The sequence below is a fragment of the Fukomys damarensis genome, unplaced genomic scaffold (genome assembly GCF_012274545.1).
Source record: "Fukomys damarensis isolate Sample0158 unplaced genomic scaffold, DMR_v1.0_HiC HiC_scaffold_10, whole genome shotgun sequence".
NCBI classification, from domain to species: Eukaryota; Metazoa; Chordata; class Mammalia; order Rodentia; family Bathyergidae; genus Fukomys; species Fukomys damarensis.
In genome coordinates, this window is record NW_022900922.1 from 29,426,864 (window position 1) to 29,447,344 (window position 20,481).

At 38.2% G+C, this 20,481-nt stretch overlaps 1 protein-coding gene across 6 annotated transcripts in view; it reads right to left on the bottom strand.

Annotated features, from left to right (window-relative positions):
* Positions 1-999: 999 nt before the first annotated feature.
* Tmem170b (transmembrane protein 170B) overlaps positions 1,000-20,481 on the bottom strand; it is a 133,576-nt gene continuing 114,094 nt past the window's right edge. For all 6 annotated transcript variants that reach the window (XM_033761917.1, XM_033761919.1, XM_033761918.1 and 3 more), the window contains 2 exons: positions 16,787-16,957; positions 1,000-5,983 (listed from right to left, as the gene is read on the bottom strand). In XM_033761917.1, the coding sequence (XP_033617808.1) occupies positions 5,853-5,983; positions 16,787-16,957 (302 nt within the window). In that variant the 3' untranslated portion in view covers positions 1,000-5,852. The remainder of the gene's footprint in view (positions 5,984-16,786; positions 16,958-20,481) is intronic.

The following is a 20,481-nucleotide window of genomic DNA, read 5'->3' on the forward strand; positions in this document are numbered from 1 at the left end:
CGATTTGTACTCAGGAGGGAAAGTTCTGGTCATGAGATTCAGGTGATGCTCTCTTTCTAAACATTTGTGACATACTGCTTTCCAGTTTCAGTTATAAACCTAAAGACATTTCCAAAAAGAAGACAGTCACGTTACTACTGATGGAACATACCCTCTGTATGGGTGCAGGAGACATAAAATAAAATGTAAGAGCTGCATGCTATCCTGACCTGCCTACAGCTATTTATTTTTAAAAGATAATGGCTGCATAACCATCGGTGTTGAAAATTCTCTTCTGAATCAGCACTCCAGCTTCTATCAAAAAACTGTGCATGTTTAAACTATAATGTAAGACATCTGTTTGGAAAAAGGAGAAAATTTAAAAACTGTCAAATTAGCTCTTAAAATCAAGGAAGGGCTATTATGTTAGTTCAACAAATGTTCAATGCACATAAAGAATATGAAAGTGAATCCCCTAACTCTAGAGGGAGATGATCACAGTTCATAGAGCGGCTCTCTCGGGGACTCTAGTGTCGATATTAATTTAATAAAGAATTCACCAGTACATCTCCACATTTAGTGAAACTATTTCATATATTAAGTACTATTTCCCCCAAATTCACAGCTATATTTTGAGATAAATAATTCAGCAACTTTGATAACAGTACACTTTCTGTAACCAAACAGAGATGCTCAACTTACACGGGCAAACCTACAATCACACACACACACACACACACACACATAACAGAACTTCAAATGCACTCTGGTCAGGGGTACGCACACAGAAGAACACAGCACTGTGTAAACACGCAGGACACACGCTCATTCTGTAGGGAAGCTATGTTCTCACGAACCCATCAGCTCTCCAACATTTCTTACTGTCTTTAAATTTCCCTCAGCTACAAATCCGTACCACATTTTAACAATGTTAAAAATGTTAGTCTAGATGCTCTATCTTGATGAGTTTTAAAGGATAGGACATTAAGGGAGACTACCGGATCATTTGATTACTAGTCATTTTTAATCAGAGTCTCATTCCTGATTATTAAAAGAAACAATAATTTACTCAGTTATCCAACATATACGCCAAATTCTCTGTGCTCTAATTCTAATACTAATTCCTTCAGTAACTTTTCATGTTCCTCATATCCTAAAAACTATTTTTGAAGAGATTCTGTTTGAGGCTTTCTGGGAGAAAATATTTAGCAAAAAAGTAGTAGTCTATGACTACTTTAGAAAGTGCTCTGAGCATCTTGTTACTTCCTGAATTATAAAATGGATATCGATTTTTAAATAACAGCATTGCCTTTTGGGTTAAAAAACAAAACAAAACAAAACACCACCACCAGGCCACCAACAGGCCTCGTCCATGGGAAGTACAAAAGACATCAAAGCCCAGCTCCATGTTCTAACAGAACTGGGCAGCACAATGCAGAACCCGAGCCAAGATGGCAGGAGAAAGCTGGGTTTGTGGCGCAGAAAGGGTGAATCGCACCCACTTTTCCATCTCTAAAACAAAGACAATAATCTGCATATAACAGAGAGCCAAGAAATGTTCTGAGTGAATCTAATCCCCAGGAAATAGGTAGGAAATGGTAAAGGAGTAAATACTGGCCACTTCTATTCTTCCTACTATGACCAGTGTTAACCAGAAGCCATAATTTAAGCCTGATTGCACTGGCCACTTCCACCCCACCAATTCCTAATATGCTCTTAGATAAATATCGGCTGATTTTAAACATAAAGGGGTAGAGAAGAGGTGAAAGAAGTAAGATTACAGAGAACTTTTTTAGTTTTTTTCATATATATATATGATATATATATATATATCATATATATAGATGATAAATATATATATATGGAAAATGTGGAAATGGAAGAAGAATGGATTGTACAAAACAGGGTCAACTGCTATTGTGAAATAGAATTTTAAAAATATCCTGGTGACTACTAATTATTATTGTAATTGCATATTGCTTTGTTATTCATAAATAATTCTCATAATAATGTTATAAAGTGTTAATAAATTCTCATAAATAATGATATAAAGTGTTAATAATTTCACTGAGTATGAACTACAGCTCAGAGAGGTTAAATAACTGCTTGGATCAAAAAGTTGGTGAATGGGCCGGGGATTTAGCTCAGAGCTTCTGACGCCTGCCTTGCAAGCACAAGAACCAGAGTTCAATCCCTGGTACCAAAAAAAAAAAGTTGGTGAGTGACAGCCTATGCCTCTCGAATCTATTATTCTCACTGTGTCACAGCAACGGCATCTTAGCTAGTGAAATTCCATGCAGTAGATATACTGGGAAAAATCAGAAGAGGAGTAGGGGACAGAATCCAAACTGCTAACCAAAATCATGAAGTGAAATGCTGCCTCAAGCTTTTTAGGGTCTGAAATTGCTTTGCCAGCGCTTGGTGGACTCGGGGGCAGGAATCCCATTGTAGTCATCTTTGTTCTAACAACAGACATTTCGTACAGCACTTTGCACACAGGAGATCTGCAAGAAGTGTTTATACAAAGAGCTGGCACTGTGGATGCTGCCATGGGCACAGGGAGTGGCAACACCACCTTCCTCGGCTTATTTAGAGGCTCTGAGAACCATTTCTAGTAACATTCTTTGATTTTGAAATTATCCCTGCTCCTGCATCGCAAATAGCAAATATGCAGGCCAACTCATCCTTTTTCCTCTCTCTTATTTAAAGTACAAACACAACTCTTGTGGGTTTGGAAATGTAGCAGATGAAATGTATATAGCGAATACTAAGGTAGCATATTGGGTAACAGACTCTAACACTGCTCGGTAAACATCAGGGTCTAAAATAACAAACTGCATGCAACGAATATGCCATGATTCAGAACTTTCCACCGCACCTAACCCAACTGTGCCATGGGTGGGTTAGCTGCACTTCCTTCTTTTAAAGGTTCTAAGTACTGTTTGTAGCTTACATGAGGCTCCCTTGACTGACTCTGTTCTGTTGACATTTCTAACCAGATGTTATGTGGTAATTTTGGGCATCTAGGAGTTCCTCCTTTGGGGACTTGATTTCACTATCAGCAGTATTTTGATAAATACTTTAAAGCAAGTGTCAGCTGCAATGGATTCCCTCACTTCCTTTCTGCACTTGTCACAAAGAAAATTTACTGCTAAATCACATAAAAATTTTAAGAAAGTGTACCTCAATTATGTCAATAAGGGCTTTTGTCATACCCCACACAAGGGTCTCCCACACTACTACACCAAGAAAATTTTCCTTAGATTAAAAAAATCTCAAACATCTTCAAATCTATTTAAAAGACCATTCAACCAAACAAATTTATCAAATTCACTAGAACATCAAAGTGTTCATTAAGCAAAAGCTTTCCAATTGGAGTGTATCCATATATAGCTCTTTATATATGTATATAACGATATATACGTGTACATATATATCATTAAACATTAATCTCTACAGGAAAACCATTAACTTTTAAAAATGCAGAGTATAAATAGCTATTAAGACAATTGATAAATTCATACTATTCAAAACATTTCAAACATCAAAACAGTGACAGATGCACAAGATCTCAATGGAAGTAACTGAGAGCAGCAAAGAAACCAAAAATATCTCCCTAAATATCAAAGTATACAACACACTCAATTCTTAATGTAAATCAACTTGATAGTGGCATAACTGCAGGGTACTCTACAAACTAATTATTAACCACTCAGTCATACTTTCATCCTAGACTAAAAATACGAGTTCAAATCTCTTTGGTCCATAATTCATATATTCAATGCATCCAAGTTATTTTCTGGATTATGAACCATATGTTCTATATTACTGTGTAACTTTCATAAATCAAAAATAACCATATGTTAAAATAAATATTCAGTCTGTACATCTGAAACAATTTCTGTATATCAGTAGTAATTCCTCTAGAAGAACACAGATGCTTTCATTTGTTGGTAGAACAGCCAAAGTAAAGAAAGAACACAGTTCAAGTCTATCAGAAAAGGAGAAATCTAACTGACTTGAAAAAGTTATGTCTAAGTTTAATTTGAGGAAACATTAGGAATATAAACAACACATGAAAATAATAGGCTTTTATATAATAAAAGAATTAAGTTTAAGATTTACCACAAGGATCTCTAAGAACACACTTGCTTATTTTTTAAAAAACAAATTTCCAAGCCGCAATGTTAGTAAATCCCTAAAATGGGCTTCAAGACTGCTAAAAGGATCCCCTCCTCAAACCACCCTCACTAAGTTTATATATTCACTTTGGTGGAGAAAAAGTATTTAGTATTTAAGTCTGAAGTTTCATGAAATCTAAAAGAAACTTACTTTAAAAAATTTAAATCAGGTCAAACAAAAAAGGCTATGGTGTCAGATTATTTTTTGAATTGTCCTTAACTTCTGTGCAGTGGCTCTTTGCTTGAGTTAGCACATTTATAACTGCAACTAGTGCCCCAAAAATATCCCACAGGAGACTGATTTAACCAGCATCTGTGTTTTATGTACTTCTCATATTCTTGTACATAACTATGTATCCTAGCAAAACTTCTTAAAATGTTTTATACAAAGGACATTTCCATGTTTAGTAAGTGTGATAAGATTCTAGTAAACTTAAATAATAACTTCTCAACCTAAATAAACTTAAAACTGAACAGCATACGTCAAGAACTGAACAACCGAACTGAATCATTTGAATATACACTCTGAGCTGTACTGATATGCTAAGACCGACAAATTTTAAAGTTATTTACTATATGTCTCAGTGATTAGCAGAATCATGATGCTGCCACATATCTGCAGTAAGACAGTTTATCATCCTTCCGTATAACTTACTGGTTAGTTATCTACAAAATAACCCTTCTGCCTCCAGAGCCTAATTTAGGCCACTCTTTAAATACAATTAATACTCCAGAATGAGAGATAGTTCTGCAAAGATCAAGATGTATGATATAATCCCACTACAATATTAATTATAAAGATATTTCTCCATGAGATACAAGGCAAAAGCTTTCTTTAGAAGGGACAAAGAATGTGACATGCATTCCAGACTTTTTTCCCTTATAAAATTTAGAAAAAATTTTCAAATTATATTTTATGACACAAATGACAATCAGTGTGTGAAACATAACATTTTTGAATTCATATAAACAATATTTATGCATGAGGGAAATATTAAAAGGGTGTTAAGTTAGTGAAAAGTATGCACCCTATAGATCTAATTTGAGTCCTTAAAACAGTGTAGCTAGTCTTCCATTAAGAAGACTATTATTTTTCACATAAGTTAAAAAACAGTAACGCCTAAACACACTAAAGCCCTAAATCCCAGAGATGCTCAACGTTAAAAACCACGTAATTTCTCTCACATGACCTGATTCAGTGTCTAGCACTCAGGTGGGATTTAGCATCACAAAACAGTCTTACTACATTACCTGGATTCGTGTCAAGTATGCTCACAGCGCTCATCTACAGCTACACTTCAAATCATCACATGATCAGTGAACAAAAGAGAAGAGTTTGGCACATGTATCAATTCCTCAGAACGTCCCTGGAGCTCAATACAACACTGTTAAGAATGATGATCTGAACACCAACGTTAACCTGATTGGCAGCTAAACAAGGTGCTTTTTCTTGTAGCTTCACGAAGGTCTAGGTGCACCTTGCCTGGAAGGGAGGCACGTAAGGTGCAGGGCGGTAGTGCAATCGCTTGAACACCAGAGGGCAGTCTTTCACACAGCGTGAGGTCTTCCTTAGGCTTTGACTTGCTCCTGCCTCATTCTTGCACAACTTCATTTCCGCTTGCTGACAATGCCATTTTCAGGAAATCTGTACATCTGTTTTCCTATGTGAAATAAGACATTCCCTCTGAAACCTCAAAGTGTAGCGAGGATCCTTGAGAAGGAGATGATTAATGTCAATACGGTCTGCCCCACGCCCCACACCAGCGCTTCCAAAGGGGCCATGTTCTTCCCTGCCACCCGGTAGATGCCCGCGACTGCTGCACCTGCAGGGAGACAAAGCACAGCTCACATCTACCACACACCTGGGCGGTCACTTAGCATCCTGCTCCGTTAGCAAAACCCAGTCCCTCGCCACACATTCTCAGTTGGTACATTTCCCAGGCTTCCGTGGGACTGGTAAAAAGTTTACCACATTTAACCACATAATATGTAACCACTGAATATGTAAATCCAAATTTGTTCATAACTTTAATAACATGAATCAAGAAAAGGAATGTCAGGCCGGGGATTTAGCTCATGGTTCCACCGCCTGCTTTGCAAGCCCAAGATCCCTAGTTCAATCCCTGATACAAAAAAAAAAAAGGAATATCAAAGCATTTGCTAGCTCAGGCAACTGGAACTGGCAGACAATGCTGTCACTTCAAGTTTCCTATACTTCCATAAGGTGAAGAGCCTAGGTCCAAAGCTGGACTCCTGGAGTAAAATCCAATTTCTATCACTCAGCAGCCCGATACACTGGGCAATCACCATGTCTCACACCTTTTTTATTCAACTACAAAGTGGGTGCATGTGCAGACTAAGAGACCATATCATAACTACTTCAGCACTGGCTTGGGAGCGCTGAAGAAACTACTTTATCCACACATAATGAGTTTGTAATACATGTGCCACACCAAGGTGGGATGGTAATGAACAGGAAAGGAGGGTGGGTGAATGGAAACCCTCTGTACTTCCTGCAAACCTAATACGCTCTAAAATTAAAGTATGATTTGAAAAAAGCACAAAAAAGTTTTACATGCAAAATACAGTGGCATATTACTTATACAATTAAATTTTAAATTTTAATTTCTTTTTGTTGTTGTTAATTTTTTGGTGCTGAGAACTGAACCTAAGGCCTCATGCTTGCTAGGCAAGCATTCTACCACTGAGCTAAATCCCCAGCCCCTAAAGTCTAATTTCTTTATCTAATTTGACTAAATTTCCCTATACTTCTAAGAAGCTTTGCTTTTAAAGGCCAAGATACTTTTTCATTCTGTCATTCAAGCAAAAATATCTGTAAACGATGACAAAGTTCAGCAAACTCTTGATTTTAAGTAGCAGGGAATAAATACTCTTCAAATACTAATATACTTCTGCTCATCCATTCTGCTGTGTCAGGTATCTTAACTGCTGACTGACTTAATAGAGACTCCAGAGGAGCTGACTGGGCCATTCAGGTGCTCAACTCATCAGCGCATCAATCCCTAGATGTTCACACTGAACGTGCTGCTAGAGAGGTGCCCTGAGGAGGGGGTGACCATAGGCCGTGCCCTTGGAGGGTGTCGCTTCCTGGTCCTCTTACTCTGTGCTTCGCTTCCAGCTGCCATGCAGAATGCAGCTGTGCTCCACCATCACTCTCCCACAATGATGCTCCAGCTTTACAGCAGCCATCCACAGACTGAAACCTCTGAACCATGAGCCAAACTAACCTCTCCTCCTCGAACTTCCGAGGGTCAGGTATTTTGTCCCAGCAACAGGAAAACTGATCAATACAGACTACTCATGACACTTGTCCTTGAAAACCATAAACACTGCTTCTATGAACATTCTTGTACCCCTTGCATACAAAAGCAGTCAAGAGTCTCCATGATCTATGGGTAAAATTATAATTGCTCAGCCCTATGGGATGGGCATTTACAGCTTTACTAGGCAACCCACACTGCTTTTCCAAATTAGTTGTACCAACTTATGTTTGTATCCTCAGAAGCAACTGATAATTTTTTTGCCAACCTGGTAGGTAAGAGGTGTGATCTCCATGACCAGTTATAACTCCTCGATGATGTGACTGAGCTTTGCTTTATGTGTTATTGGCCCTAAGGTTTTCTAAGTCTATAAAAAATCCTCATCAAAACTTGTGTCCATTTTTCTACTGGGTCATCTTTTTTCTATTTGAGATTTTTTTTAACAGTATAGTTTGATAATCTTTTTATATTTATATAGGTTAATAAACATTTCCCTCTAATGGACAGTGTAGTTTTAAGTTATCTTTTGCTAAGCAACAGCTAGTTGAAAAAAATACATATAGTCTTTATTTTCTTGGTGAATCAGGAGGCTAAATTAATATGCAAGAATAAAGAGAAACTAAATGGAACTGAAAATAAATATAAATATATATGAATATAAAATATAATATAAATAATATAAAAATCAAAATAAATGATATATATTTGGAATTTCCACTGTGAACAATGGCAGGAAGAATGCATTAGAAATAGGCAAAACCCTTAAGTGTTCAATGGCAAGTGAAGACTAGCACAGTGAGTATGAAATGGAGAAAGCAAGACTGCTGAGCCACTCTGGAGGAGAGCAAAAGACAGGAAGTGAGAATGGAAGAAGAGTCATCAGTGGATAGGGAGGTGTGATTTGCTCTGCATATTTCCTGACAGAGAGCAAGTAATGAAGGCATGGGCAGGATCTGTTTTAAGAGTGCATTGATACTGTCAGTCTGTGTAGTCAGCTTAGAGGTGGGAAGTCTACAGTCCACATGTCTTAGTCACTTTTCTCTTCACTGGGACAAAATACCACCAAAAGGAAAGGTTTGTATTGTCTCACGTTTTAGTCCATAGTCCTGGCTCCAAGGCAGGATGGCCTGGCACCGAGTATGGTGGAAGAACAGCTACTCACTCCATGACATTCAGGAAGCAGAGAGAGAAGGAAGGAGCCAGGACCAGAAACAAACCCTTGTAGGTCACGCTCCCAGTGACTATCTCCTCTGTGAGGCCCTGCCTTCTCTAACAGAAAGTCAGCTACAAGTCCCCACAGTCTCATCTTCTTCCCAGTTCTCCACCCGTGAGCTATGAGCCCCTAGGCATTGGGAGACCATCTAGATATAAATCATCACATCACAGGCCAAGTATGGCCCACCTCCTGCACGTGAGCTGAGAATGGTTTGTACATCTTTTGGTGTGAAAAAAAGACTAAAGGATGTTTTGTGATATATGAAAATTAGGTGAAATTTAAATTTTAGTGCCCACGCATAATGTTGCATTGGAATAAGCTGCACTTATATCTGACACTGAGCCATCCTTGCAACCCAAGGATAACGTTCACACAGTCAATAAGCCTCAATTTCTTGTTCAGCAGCACACTTGTGCCGGTCTCAGAAAAATAAGCTGTGCATGACTTTATCTCCTATCTTCTACAATAACTTGGGTAAACAGGAACCATTTCCTGAAAATTGGATTGACCTCACCTGTGAACTCCATTTGGAAGAAAGAGTGTATAACATTTCTTTAAAAAATAATTATGAGGAGAACCACGCCTGCTTCCGACCCAGCCGCCATCGCTCAAGCGCCGGGAAGGTAGCCGCGAGGGCGCCCCTGAACCCCCATAACCCCTTCCCCTGCCCGCCCGCACTCTCAGACCTCCTGACTGTGCAAGTCTTTGGACCCACTCTGCAGAGGCAGAGGTGGTCATCAAGGGTATTTTTCTGAGTTCCCAACTTTGAACATCTTTAAAGAAAGGGCGGGGGAAACCTGTAATAGAATGTTGCGGAGTTCAACCATTCAGAAGGATGGGGAACTCAATCTGGGCCTTGCAGCCCGAGGTCAGTCAGTGTCAGGGGGTTCAGCAATCAGCTAACTGAGATCAGGGGTCTTGCATCCTCGCTCTGTCTGAGCCATTAAATGGTAAATATACTATATTGAAAAGTTTGTTCACTGGAGACATGTTCTGGACTGCTTCTTGATTTCAATTTAATTCAAATGATTTAAGGGTGATAGACTAGTGACTACCACAGGTGGTCAGTGTCCAAGTTGTGCTTGATCTTAATGTGTTGCTGATTGTATCAGTTGGGGTAAAGCATTGCCGTTGATTTGATGAGCTGTTTTCTCTGATGTTATGAAGATGAGAATGTCTGTGGGTCGTTAGAGACACAGAAGCTAGGGTGCAACTATATCAGGAAGATTTGGGTGATAATCCAGAGATTAAACCAAGGACAGTCCGACAACAAAAATTAAAATGAGAAAACACTTAAGCAAGACACAAGGACAGACTTCCAGTTCACCAATGGCAAACAGTAGGGCAAATGAGGATGAAAAGGCCGATAGTGAACCACCAGGACACCCTGAACTCAAAGCACAGGAAGTAACAAAACAGATCAATCAGGCTCTAGAAAAATTCAAAACAGAAATAATTTCCCAGATAACCATAGAGATAGTGAGCAAAATGGAAGTCGTGATTCGAGACTCTAGAGCAGAAACTGACAAAAAAATAGATGAGCTCAGGACCATGATAGGAGGCATGAAGGCACAGCATAAGAAAGAAATGGAAAAAATAAACGCCCAACATAGGAAAGAAATGGAATCCATAAAACAGATTCAAACAGATATCCAGGAGATTAAACACTCTATTGAAAGTGTACGCAACAGAATAAAAGAATGCGAAGATAGGCTCTCAGATATAGAAGATAAGATTGCAGTCAGTGACCATGAAAAGAGAGGTCTCTTAAAAACAGTAAGAGATCATGAGAAATCGATCCAACAACTCCTAGATGATGCAAAGAAGAATAACATAAGACTGATAGGAATACATGAAGTAGCAGGAGAAAATACAAATGACTTAAAAAAGCTGTTTGCAGAATTAATGACAGAAAACTTCCCAAACAGAGGGGAAGAATTTGACATTCAGATAACTGAGGCATATAGGACCCCAACTAGCTACAATCAAAAAAAATCTACACCTAGACATATAATAATCAAGATCCCAGAAACCCAACAGAAGAACAAAATACTACAAGCAGTAAGAGAAAAGAAACAAATCACATACAAAGGAAAGCCCATCAGAATCACAGCAGACTTTTCAACACAAACCCTTGGGGCAAGGAGAGCCTGGAATGAGATATTTCAAGTACTAAAAGAGAACAACCTCCAACCTAGACTGATGTATCCAGCAAAACTCTCTTTCAAAATGGATGGGGAAATAAGACACTTCCACGACAAAGAACACCTGAGAAACTACATGAATACCAAACCAGCACTACAAGCAATTCTAAACAAGATCCTAGAAAAAGACAATGAAGGCAACAACACCATGAGGCCCAACAGAGCAAATCAAATAGGCAAGGCAAGAAATTAAAAGGAGAAGGTGAAAAAGTAAAAAGAGTCAACAAAAGGCCAATAACATGTCAATAATAAGTCAGTACATATCAGTTATAACCAGCAATGTCAATGGCCTCAACTCACCAATCAAGAGAAATAGACTGGCAAAATGGAATAAGAAGCAAAATCCAACAATATGTTGTATACAAGAAACACACCTAGTGCAAAAAGAAGCCCATAGACTGAAAGTGAAAAGATAGAAAACAATTCTCCATGTGACAGGAGCCCAGAAAAAAACAGGGGTAGCAATCTTATTTGCAGACAAAGTAAATTTCAAACCAAAACTGAATCTAGTATTATTGATGTAGGACAGTACTGTATCATACCTCTATGAATGTAAAATATCTAGTACCTGCTTTATGATACATAGTAGGGACCGTGCTTTATCAGAGCTACATTTAATGATATTACTCTAGAATGTTCTCTTTCCAGATGATGATTAAGAGGCTAATAGAAAAAATGGTGCCAGGTACCACAACAGCAACAGAACTTTGCTGTTGTCTGGATATTATTCTTTTCTTTGTTTTTTTTTTTTTTTAATGGAATGTGCTGAATGTCTATAATTTTGTTCAGATGACTGCAGAACCTGGAAAAGCTGTTGCTGCTACCGATGCATAACATACTATTAATAGTCTTTATACATATATATACACACACACACACACACACACACACACACACATATATAAATTGAATTTTGGGAAACTTTAACGGTGCTGCCAACTTTGGAAAAAGTCATCCCAATTTACTGTGTTGACTTGGCATTGTACAGAAATGGACAACCATATTGGTCTAGAAATGTTAATTTATTTTTATTTTTTTTTTTTTTCATGTGTACAGGGGTAACACATCATACTAAATATGTAAGGTCATATCTACGTGGGTTTGATTACAGAAACTAATAAAGTATTCTCTAAATAATGAAAAAAAGAATAAGATAAGACTATAAGAGCGAGAAGCAATTTAAATATGTTCAGGGACCATTTTCATCTCCAGAATTAAGGATTATTTTGATGTTACATCATTGCCTTTTCTCTTTTACTTTCCTTTTTAGTTTTATTTTAGGATTCCCTATTTTTAATGTTCATACAGAGATTTCTTTAACTGAAATACTGAATAGTTTCTTTGGTGTGAAAAACTATAAAAGTACACAGGATCCTAATGAGACAATTAATAATGTGAAATAGGAAGTAAAGGGCTAAAGGTGTAAGGAAAGTGGGAAGGGTGGGGGAGAGGTAATAAGGGAGAGGAAAAAAATATGAGAAACTGAAAAAATGGAAATAAAATGTTTGTAAATGGGGAGGGGAGGGGGGGTGAAGAGAGGGCAGGGACAAGGGGAAAAATGAGAATCAAGACCTATTATGTAAAGGTACAGAATCCCAATGATGAATGTAATTGTATTGTATACCTAGATTGTACCAATAACCTCAATAAAAAGAAAAAAAAATTAAAAAAAAATAATTATTGTTCTATTAATATTTTCCACAGGCTAATTTTGATGTTTTACATTTAGGAATATATTATTGTTCATAAATGTATTTCATTATTATAATTCTTTCATCTTTATTATTGAAAAGTAGTTATTTCTTCTACTATAGTCTATAGTTTACCTCTCTGTCTTTATAGTTTACCAGCCATCTATTTATCTCATCTCTCCAAATAGCTAGTTTTTTATTAATCTTCCATAAAGACAACTTATAAAAGTTATAGTAAACCTCCATATCAATAAGTCTAAAAAATATAATTAAAAACATGCCACATACAATAGTTGGAAGTATTCAGGAATTAACTGTCAAAAACATATATAAATCTCTTATAAGAAAAACACTTTAAACACTAATAAAACACAAAGATGATCTCAGTAAGTGAAGATACTTTACATGTTCATAGGTGGTATACTTTAACATGCCAGTGAGTCCCAAATTAATATCTATATTCACTTATATCTGAATTAAAATTATAACTCATACTTTTGGGGGACTGAGTAGATTTATTCTAAAATGTACAGGACAGACTAAAGATCCAAGGCTAGCTATGTTAAATGTGAGAAGAAAAGTAACAGTGAGGGCCTACCCAACAGATAGAAGCCTTACTACAGAACCACAGGCCTATGACAACACTGGGCTGCTGTGACAGAAGACCAACAAATCCGAATAGTTCAGACACAGAGCCCTGAGCCTTGAGAGTGCACTGCACAAAACGATAGCACTTCAGAATCAACCAGGAAGTGAGGAAGTTTTTAATGGGTGGTGTGCTAAAGCTTGACTTACTATGTGGGAGTGGAAAAAATCCCACCTGGAATCCTAATACTTAGACAAAGGAAGACTCTGAACTGGGGTTGAACTGTGGGTGGTCTGTTTTGGCAAGAAAACATTTTTATTGGCACAAGCTCTGCCTATCCTTTTGTATGCCTCTGTCTGCTTTTGTGCCACAGCGGCAGAAATGAACAGTTGTGATAGAGACCATTGGCCCAGAAAGTCTAAAATATTTACAATCTGGCCCTTTAAGAAAATGTTTGCTAACTCCAGATCTAGATAAAGAACCTAATATAAAACATAAAACAGAAGAAAATATATCAGGGTATCTTTTGACCTTGATATGAGAAATAACTTCTTAAACGGAGTCCTAATTAGGAAAAAAAAATAAGGAAAAAAAAAAACTCTTTAAACTGATTACCCTGAAATGAAGCATTTTTACTCAATAAATGACACCATGGATGAAAATAACTGATCAAATACTGAAAGAGTTACTTGCAAAGTCCAAGTCCAACAAGAGAACAATCTATAATACATGAGAAACACCTGTAATTTAATAAGGAAACAAAAGCATTCAAAGAGAATCACAGAATTTAAAGAAGCAAAGTGCAGAAAAGAAAATCTAAATATACAACAAGCATAGGAAGCGATGCTGCTCCTCATTAGTACACAGAGAAATGTAAGTAAGCCAATGATGAGATGTCAATGTACATGTGCAGTCCGGCTGAAATGAAAGCGCTAATGGTTAGACACGATAGAAAGGAACTCAGTTTATATCACTTCTGACATGAATCACCAATATAAACCAAAGGTAAAAAAAGATCACTCTCTTTTAGTGTACGTGCTGCTGAAGCAAGCACAAGATCACTCTCTTTTAGAAATAAAACCCCAGAAGCAGCAAATATAACAGATAAGTACCAAACTGATTCAATTAGCATCTTATTGAATACTCACAGTTGTTTGCTGAATGAATAGATAGCTAATCTGTATCTATAGACATGCAGACTAATATGAGTAGACAGCTCCAAGTGACCCAAAACTCACAATTTGCTTAAAGAAAATAAATACAGGGCCATCCGTGGATTTAGCTCAGTGGTGCCGACACCTGCCTTGCAAGTGCAAGGTCCAAAGTTTGATCACCATTACCAGAAAATAAATATACACACTAACTCTAAATTCATGTTTACTAGTTTTAATTCAAGTCTTTTCAAGTCATAAAATTAGTGAGAAAAATTTAAATATTTTATTAATGTAGGCATGAATTTTCCTTGAAATTGTGTCAGATACATATTTTCAAAGAGTTTAAATTGTAACAAGGCAGTTTCTAAAATCACTGGCTTAAGGGAAAGGAAAAAAATAGGAGAAAATGAAAAAATGGAAATAAAGTGTTTGTAAATGGGGAGGGGAAAAGGGGGTGAAGGGAGGGCAGGGATAAGAGGAAAATATGAGAACCAAGACCTGTCATGTAGAGGTACAAGATCCCAATAATGACTATAACTGTGTATACCTAGAATGTACCAATAAACTCAATGAGGAGAAAAAAAAAATAAATAAAATCACTGGCTTATTTTATTCTTGACTGAATTTAAAGTGGGATATGTGCATGTATGTGTATGTGTCATTAGAAATAAATGGAAGTAAATTACATTTCTCACACACTCTTCAAAGTTTTACAAAAAATGTGAATGCGGGCAAGCTGTTCCTACGCCGTCCCTCCTCTGTGTGTGGTTCCAGCAGTTGCCAACAAAGGCAGCCCTTTCCCCTCTCTCTCAATGCCACCACAGTGAATAATAACTGATTTGGATTTGTTGTCCTCTGTCACAGCTCTTACACCAACTCCTTCCTTTTCAACCCACAGCCATTACTCTAGATCAGCTCCGGGTCTCAAGCTTAGAAGCTTATTAATACCTCCCAGTTCCTCTTTCTTCTCCTGTATTTTTCCTTTCTTGCCTCTTGCCATTCTTTCCTTTATTCTTTATTATTCTCTTCATTCATCCCAACAGTACACTTTAGGCATCTATTCTCTTCTGTACTGTTTTATTATTGGAAGTACAGTGGTGATATAGACAAAATCCCTACTCTTTCTGAGTATTCTCTTGGTTCTTTAAACATATTCTATGTTCAACCATAAAACAGATTTTCCCATTGAACTGCTCTGTCTCTTTCCCATCCCATTCAAAAATACCCACTTATTTTCCATGGCCTGCAAAATAAAAGTCCAAACCTTCTGGCTGGTCCCCCAAGACCCTCAAGGATCTGGTTCCATTCTCTTTTCAGCTGAATCCCCTATGTCTCATTATGTATATCATGAGCTTCAGCTAAACCTGAGTCTTTATTTTAAGCCTCAACTATCACAGAATGAGGCAGTACTAAACTAAATGCAGACAGAACAAAAGCACGTACAAAAACTCAATAGAAGATAGCACAGAAAATCCAAATAGCAAATAATGAAAGGATGAGAAAAGACATATTCTTTTTTCCCTGCAAGTATTTTATAATCATCCTCTTAGTGCCAGGGGACGTACCCAGAAGACTTTCCTCTCATGGCAAGAGGAATCAATCATCAATCACTTGGATCAGGCGAAGGAGGGAGGCCCTTAAACTATGAAGATAAAGTCTTCCCCTTAATTCTGGGGCAACAATTCACAAAAAGGAAGAAGCCCTTCATGGAGAGCCCAAAACAGCAGGGCAGCAGTGAGCTGCCCAGACATATGGAAACAGGCCAGAAGCAAATGCAATGGAAGCCTCTGTTGCTCAGTGTGGGGACAGAGTGAGTAGCAGCACAGAGAAGGAACAGCTGCTGCACAGCCATGTTGAGAGCGCAGCTGTGGTCCTCTCCTTCTCAGGAGGACACATCTAAGCTCTGCTCAAGTAGCAGCTGCAGAAACCCGGGCTAACTCCGTGAAGGCAAGCCGGGAGCTGGGGCCTGAGTTTAAGTCAAGAGGAGAAAACATGAGGGGAACAGACCCGGAGACCTGTAGGAAAGTACAAAGGGCAGCAGCAGAACACTTGCAGATCATTGGAGGACCCTCAGTTCTAGCAGGCCAGAAAGACGTGTGTCATCACAATTTGTGTATAAAAGAACTGCAATTATGTTTTGTCATCACAGAAAGATGACACAAAGGACCTAAGGGCTATACCTTCACTTTTTAAATGACAGTTACATTTTGGTACCTACCTTTCTTCATTAGATAGTAAGCAACTTTAAAAGCAAAAAATACATTCACTGTAGGATAAATTTTCCCAGTGGATTTCCAGATTTTTCTATTTCCCACAAAACCTTGCATAGTGACAAATACTGTTCAATGAGTAAATCATCACCTTTACCATAGAGGTGACAGTTGTAACATACTGAAGAATATTTCACATGAAAGATGACACTAATGTTACATTTATAAGACAGTAAGAACAGTGCATAAAAAACTGTGTCCTTAGCGAAATCAAGTCAACTCACTAGTAATCATCGCTCCGGTGACAGAGGCCAGAAAGCCGACGCTGATAGCGATGACGGAGATCACTCTTCCGTGCCTGTGCCTCTGCAGCATCACAAACATCAACACCCCCGCAGCACCATGGACAAACAGGGAGGAGAAGAGAGCCCAGAGAAAGATCCAGTACCACATCTCTGAAAGGAAAAGCGGAGTGTTAATCAGTCCACTGGGATCCACCTTGGAAAATCCAGTGAACAGCAGGGAGCATCCGGGATTAGGGGAAGGTTAAGTGAGAGACCGCATCTGGCATGCCTAGCACAGGACCGACACGAAGGGGTACTAGTGAGTCGCCACCGACATCATCCTCAGCACTAGTGTTGATGATTCTCTCCACAATCTCAGAAGGCTAAGGCCACATTCTAACTTCCTCTGCATGTCCCCACTGTTCAGCTATCTCCATCCATCGTCGCCTAAACCCTATTCACCTGCAAACCTCTTGGAACTAACTATAAAAGTTAATTTATTTCCATTTGATATAAACTTTCTTTTTACACTAAAGAGCAGGGTTACGATGTTTTTAAAAACATTGCCTAATTCATTTCAGAGATCAATGATTTTTATCTGTTATGACTTTAAGATTTCCGTGCAATTCCCCTTGTGGCCCTCCACCTAGCACACTACAGGTGTTTTTACTTATTTTGCCTCTGGTCATCCTAACAGTGCTTCCCATAACTTTTGCAACTACATTCTTTCGTTCAGCATGTCCTCAATCATCTGTTCACTGATGTTTCAGTTCATTAACAATGGACAAGCACTACTTTCAGTGTCCCTCTAGCATTCATTCTGTTTGCTCAGGTATCCTCCTGTCTCCCAGTCAATCCCCAGATTTCCCATTGATACTGATGGGAATTCCTACAGAGCCTCCTTCTTCCTGCCATACTTGTGATGGACAATAGCCCAGTAATTATTCCATGCTGGGCCTATCATTCTCTTCCCCTGAGAATTTTAGATTGGGACCAACTGAGTCTCCTTAGCCTTTGGGTAGCTAAAGCGGAAGCCATCTCTTCATCATACTATGAAAGCCACAATGCAGGAAAAAAAGGAAAAATGAATCCACCAAAGACTAGTAGCAGCCAAATCCCTTATTCTAGTGATTTCTAAGGCCTGTTACATTGCGCCCCTTACATACAACACAGCATCTCAGTTTACTTACAACAAAAATCCCTCTTTTTATTTAAACAGGCTCAAGTAAGGTTTCTGTTACTTATAACTGAAAGAATGGACTCCAAAAATGCATACTTGTCCCCTAGAGGATTATTCCTGGTATACAAACACTCTATAATGCACTCTACAATCTCATCTGCTATGTCCTAATGGGTCACTCTGTCCAGTGTAAAAGTCAGTAAGGTAGTCATTAAAAAGCACAAAAATGAATTAAAATAAATTCATCCAAACATGAAGCCAGAATATTAGCTGTAGGAGCTGCAGAGGTGAGAATGGGGAGCTGTTGGATCTAAAAGGACCAGAGTTTCAGTTGTGCAAGCTTTAAAGGATTTGGAGATCTGCTGCAAAAACAATGAGAATATACACAACATTTATCAAACACTTAAAATGATAACTTCGGGCCGGGGATTGAGCTCAGTGGTTCTGCTGCCTGCCTTGCAAGCGCAAAGACCCAAGTTCGATCCCCGGTACCAAAAAAATAAATAAATAAAATAAAATGGTAACTTCTATGCTGTGTTACAGAAATATATGTCGCTCTTGTCCCTGGTTCCCAGCAGAGAATGTCTTTACACTTTCCTGACAGTCAGAGGCGTTTTCCTTATTTATAATGAGTCTTCCGATGACAGAGTTTATGCTAATGAAGTGACAAGGTGAGGGCTCCTCTACAGCCTCAGCACTGGACTGGGCACCAAGAAGACCCAGTGAGTACAGGGCTGGAGCTGTCAGCCCATTGTCAACCTCTAGAAAGGAAGGAGTGGCTGGAGACTGGGCCCGTAGGAACTCATGAACTACTAAGTCTGGTGTGCTCTGGGTCACTCAGCACACACTGGTACCACAAGGCCGATGTGCACAGAAGACATAGCACCTCCTTAACTCCCATCCTGTCAGCCCTGTCCCATGCATGTCTTTCACCTGCAGGTTTCCAAGTTGTGTCCTTTATAATAAATGGGTAAGAGCAAATGAGTGGTCTCCTGAGAGCCATTATAGAACATTTTCAAAGCCCATGGGAGGGGCACAGGAATCTCTATTTACAGAGATTCGGACTAGAATGGCATCTGAAGAAGAAACAGCCCCGTGGGACTGAGGCCCAAATTTGTGAAATCTGATGACTGAATCCAGCAATCAAGCTGGTGTTCTGGAGAACTGCCTGCTGTGGAAAAAACACGTATCTGGTCACTGAATTATTCTGTAGGAGGGTAGAGGAAACACTTCATGGGTTTCATCATATATGGGTCATTAAACCACTATTTATGTAAAAAAAATTAAAACACGAATATAAATTTAAAACAAGTCAAGATCATAAGTGACAGAAAGTTAACAAAAATTGTCTTAAAAATTAGAGAGGTGTTGTTACAGAAGGGCAACAGAAGAGATCTTTGTGGCAATGGGACTGCTGTGTAGTGAGGCTATGATGGTGGGTATGCAGATGAGTGATACAACTGTCTGGAACTAAAGACACACACAAGTCAGTGTCAATATACACGTAATACTGCTGAAGTCTGAATAAGGATGGCACATTGTATCAATGTCAATATCCTACTTATGATGTTACATTGTGGTTTTTCAAGGAATTCCCATTGGGTAAACTGGATAAATGGTATAAAGGCTATGTATTATTCCTTAACTGCTGAATGTAAATGCTACAATTACATCAAAATAAAAAGTTTAATTTAAAAAGGAAGGAGGGAATATGGAAAACAAGCTTTATCTTGCCATACTCATAACATCTGGCATACAGAATTAACTCAAATAATTTGAAGTTATTTCAAAGAAGAGACATCTGATCTATGTACTTTACAACATGTGTTAAAATACCATGCAGCCTTCCTAACGGTGTAAGAGTCAGACACTAGTGATTAAGGAAAACAGATAAAGCTTGCCTTTTAAACAGTTTTTTCTTTCAGCTTTCAGAGAAATACTGCTTTACCATAAGATTGTCACTTCCGAATAGCTTTAATTTATTTTATAATAAGTGTGTTAAAAATTAAAAAGCTTAACTTGCTCAGAAGATATTTCTATATTAAAAGACACACTTTGCCAAAGTGAGCTTACTGAAGTGAGACTACAAGGATGCAATAATATAAAGGGTGAGGGGAGAAATTTTCATCATGGCGCTCTTTCCAAGTCTTTCTCTGAGGCAAGCAAGGACGCTTAGCCTGGTACTCTTCCATAAGAGAAGTCAAGGATTTGCCTTGTATCCCAAGCCTGCTTAGGAAAGCTTCAAAGATCTCCCCCGACACAAGGCCTTTTGTTTGTTGTTCTTGTAATACAATTAAAGGGAATAATTTCTTAACTGTATTTAACACTAAGAATAAGGCATTATCTGACACCATAAAAAGCAGTATTGTTTGCCTATTGAATGTACTATTCTGGACCTCAACAATAAACATACCTAATAACAAGGAAAAGAATATTTTTAAGTTTAATATTTTATAAAGATCCAAGATTGAAAAATATCATACAACTAAAATGGACTCTTAAGTGATGACCAGTC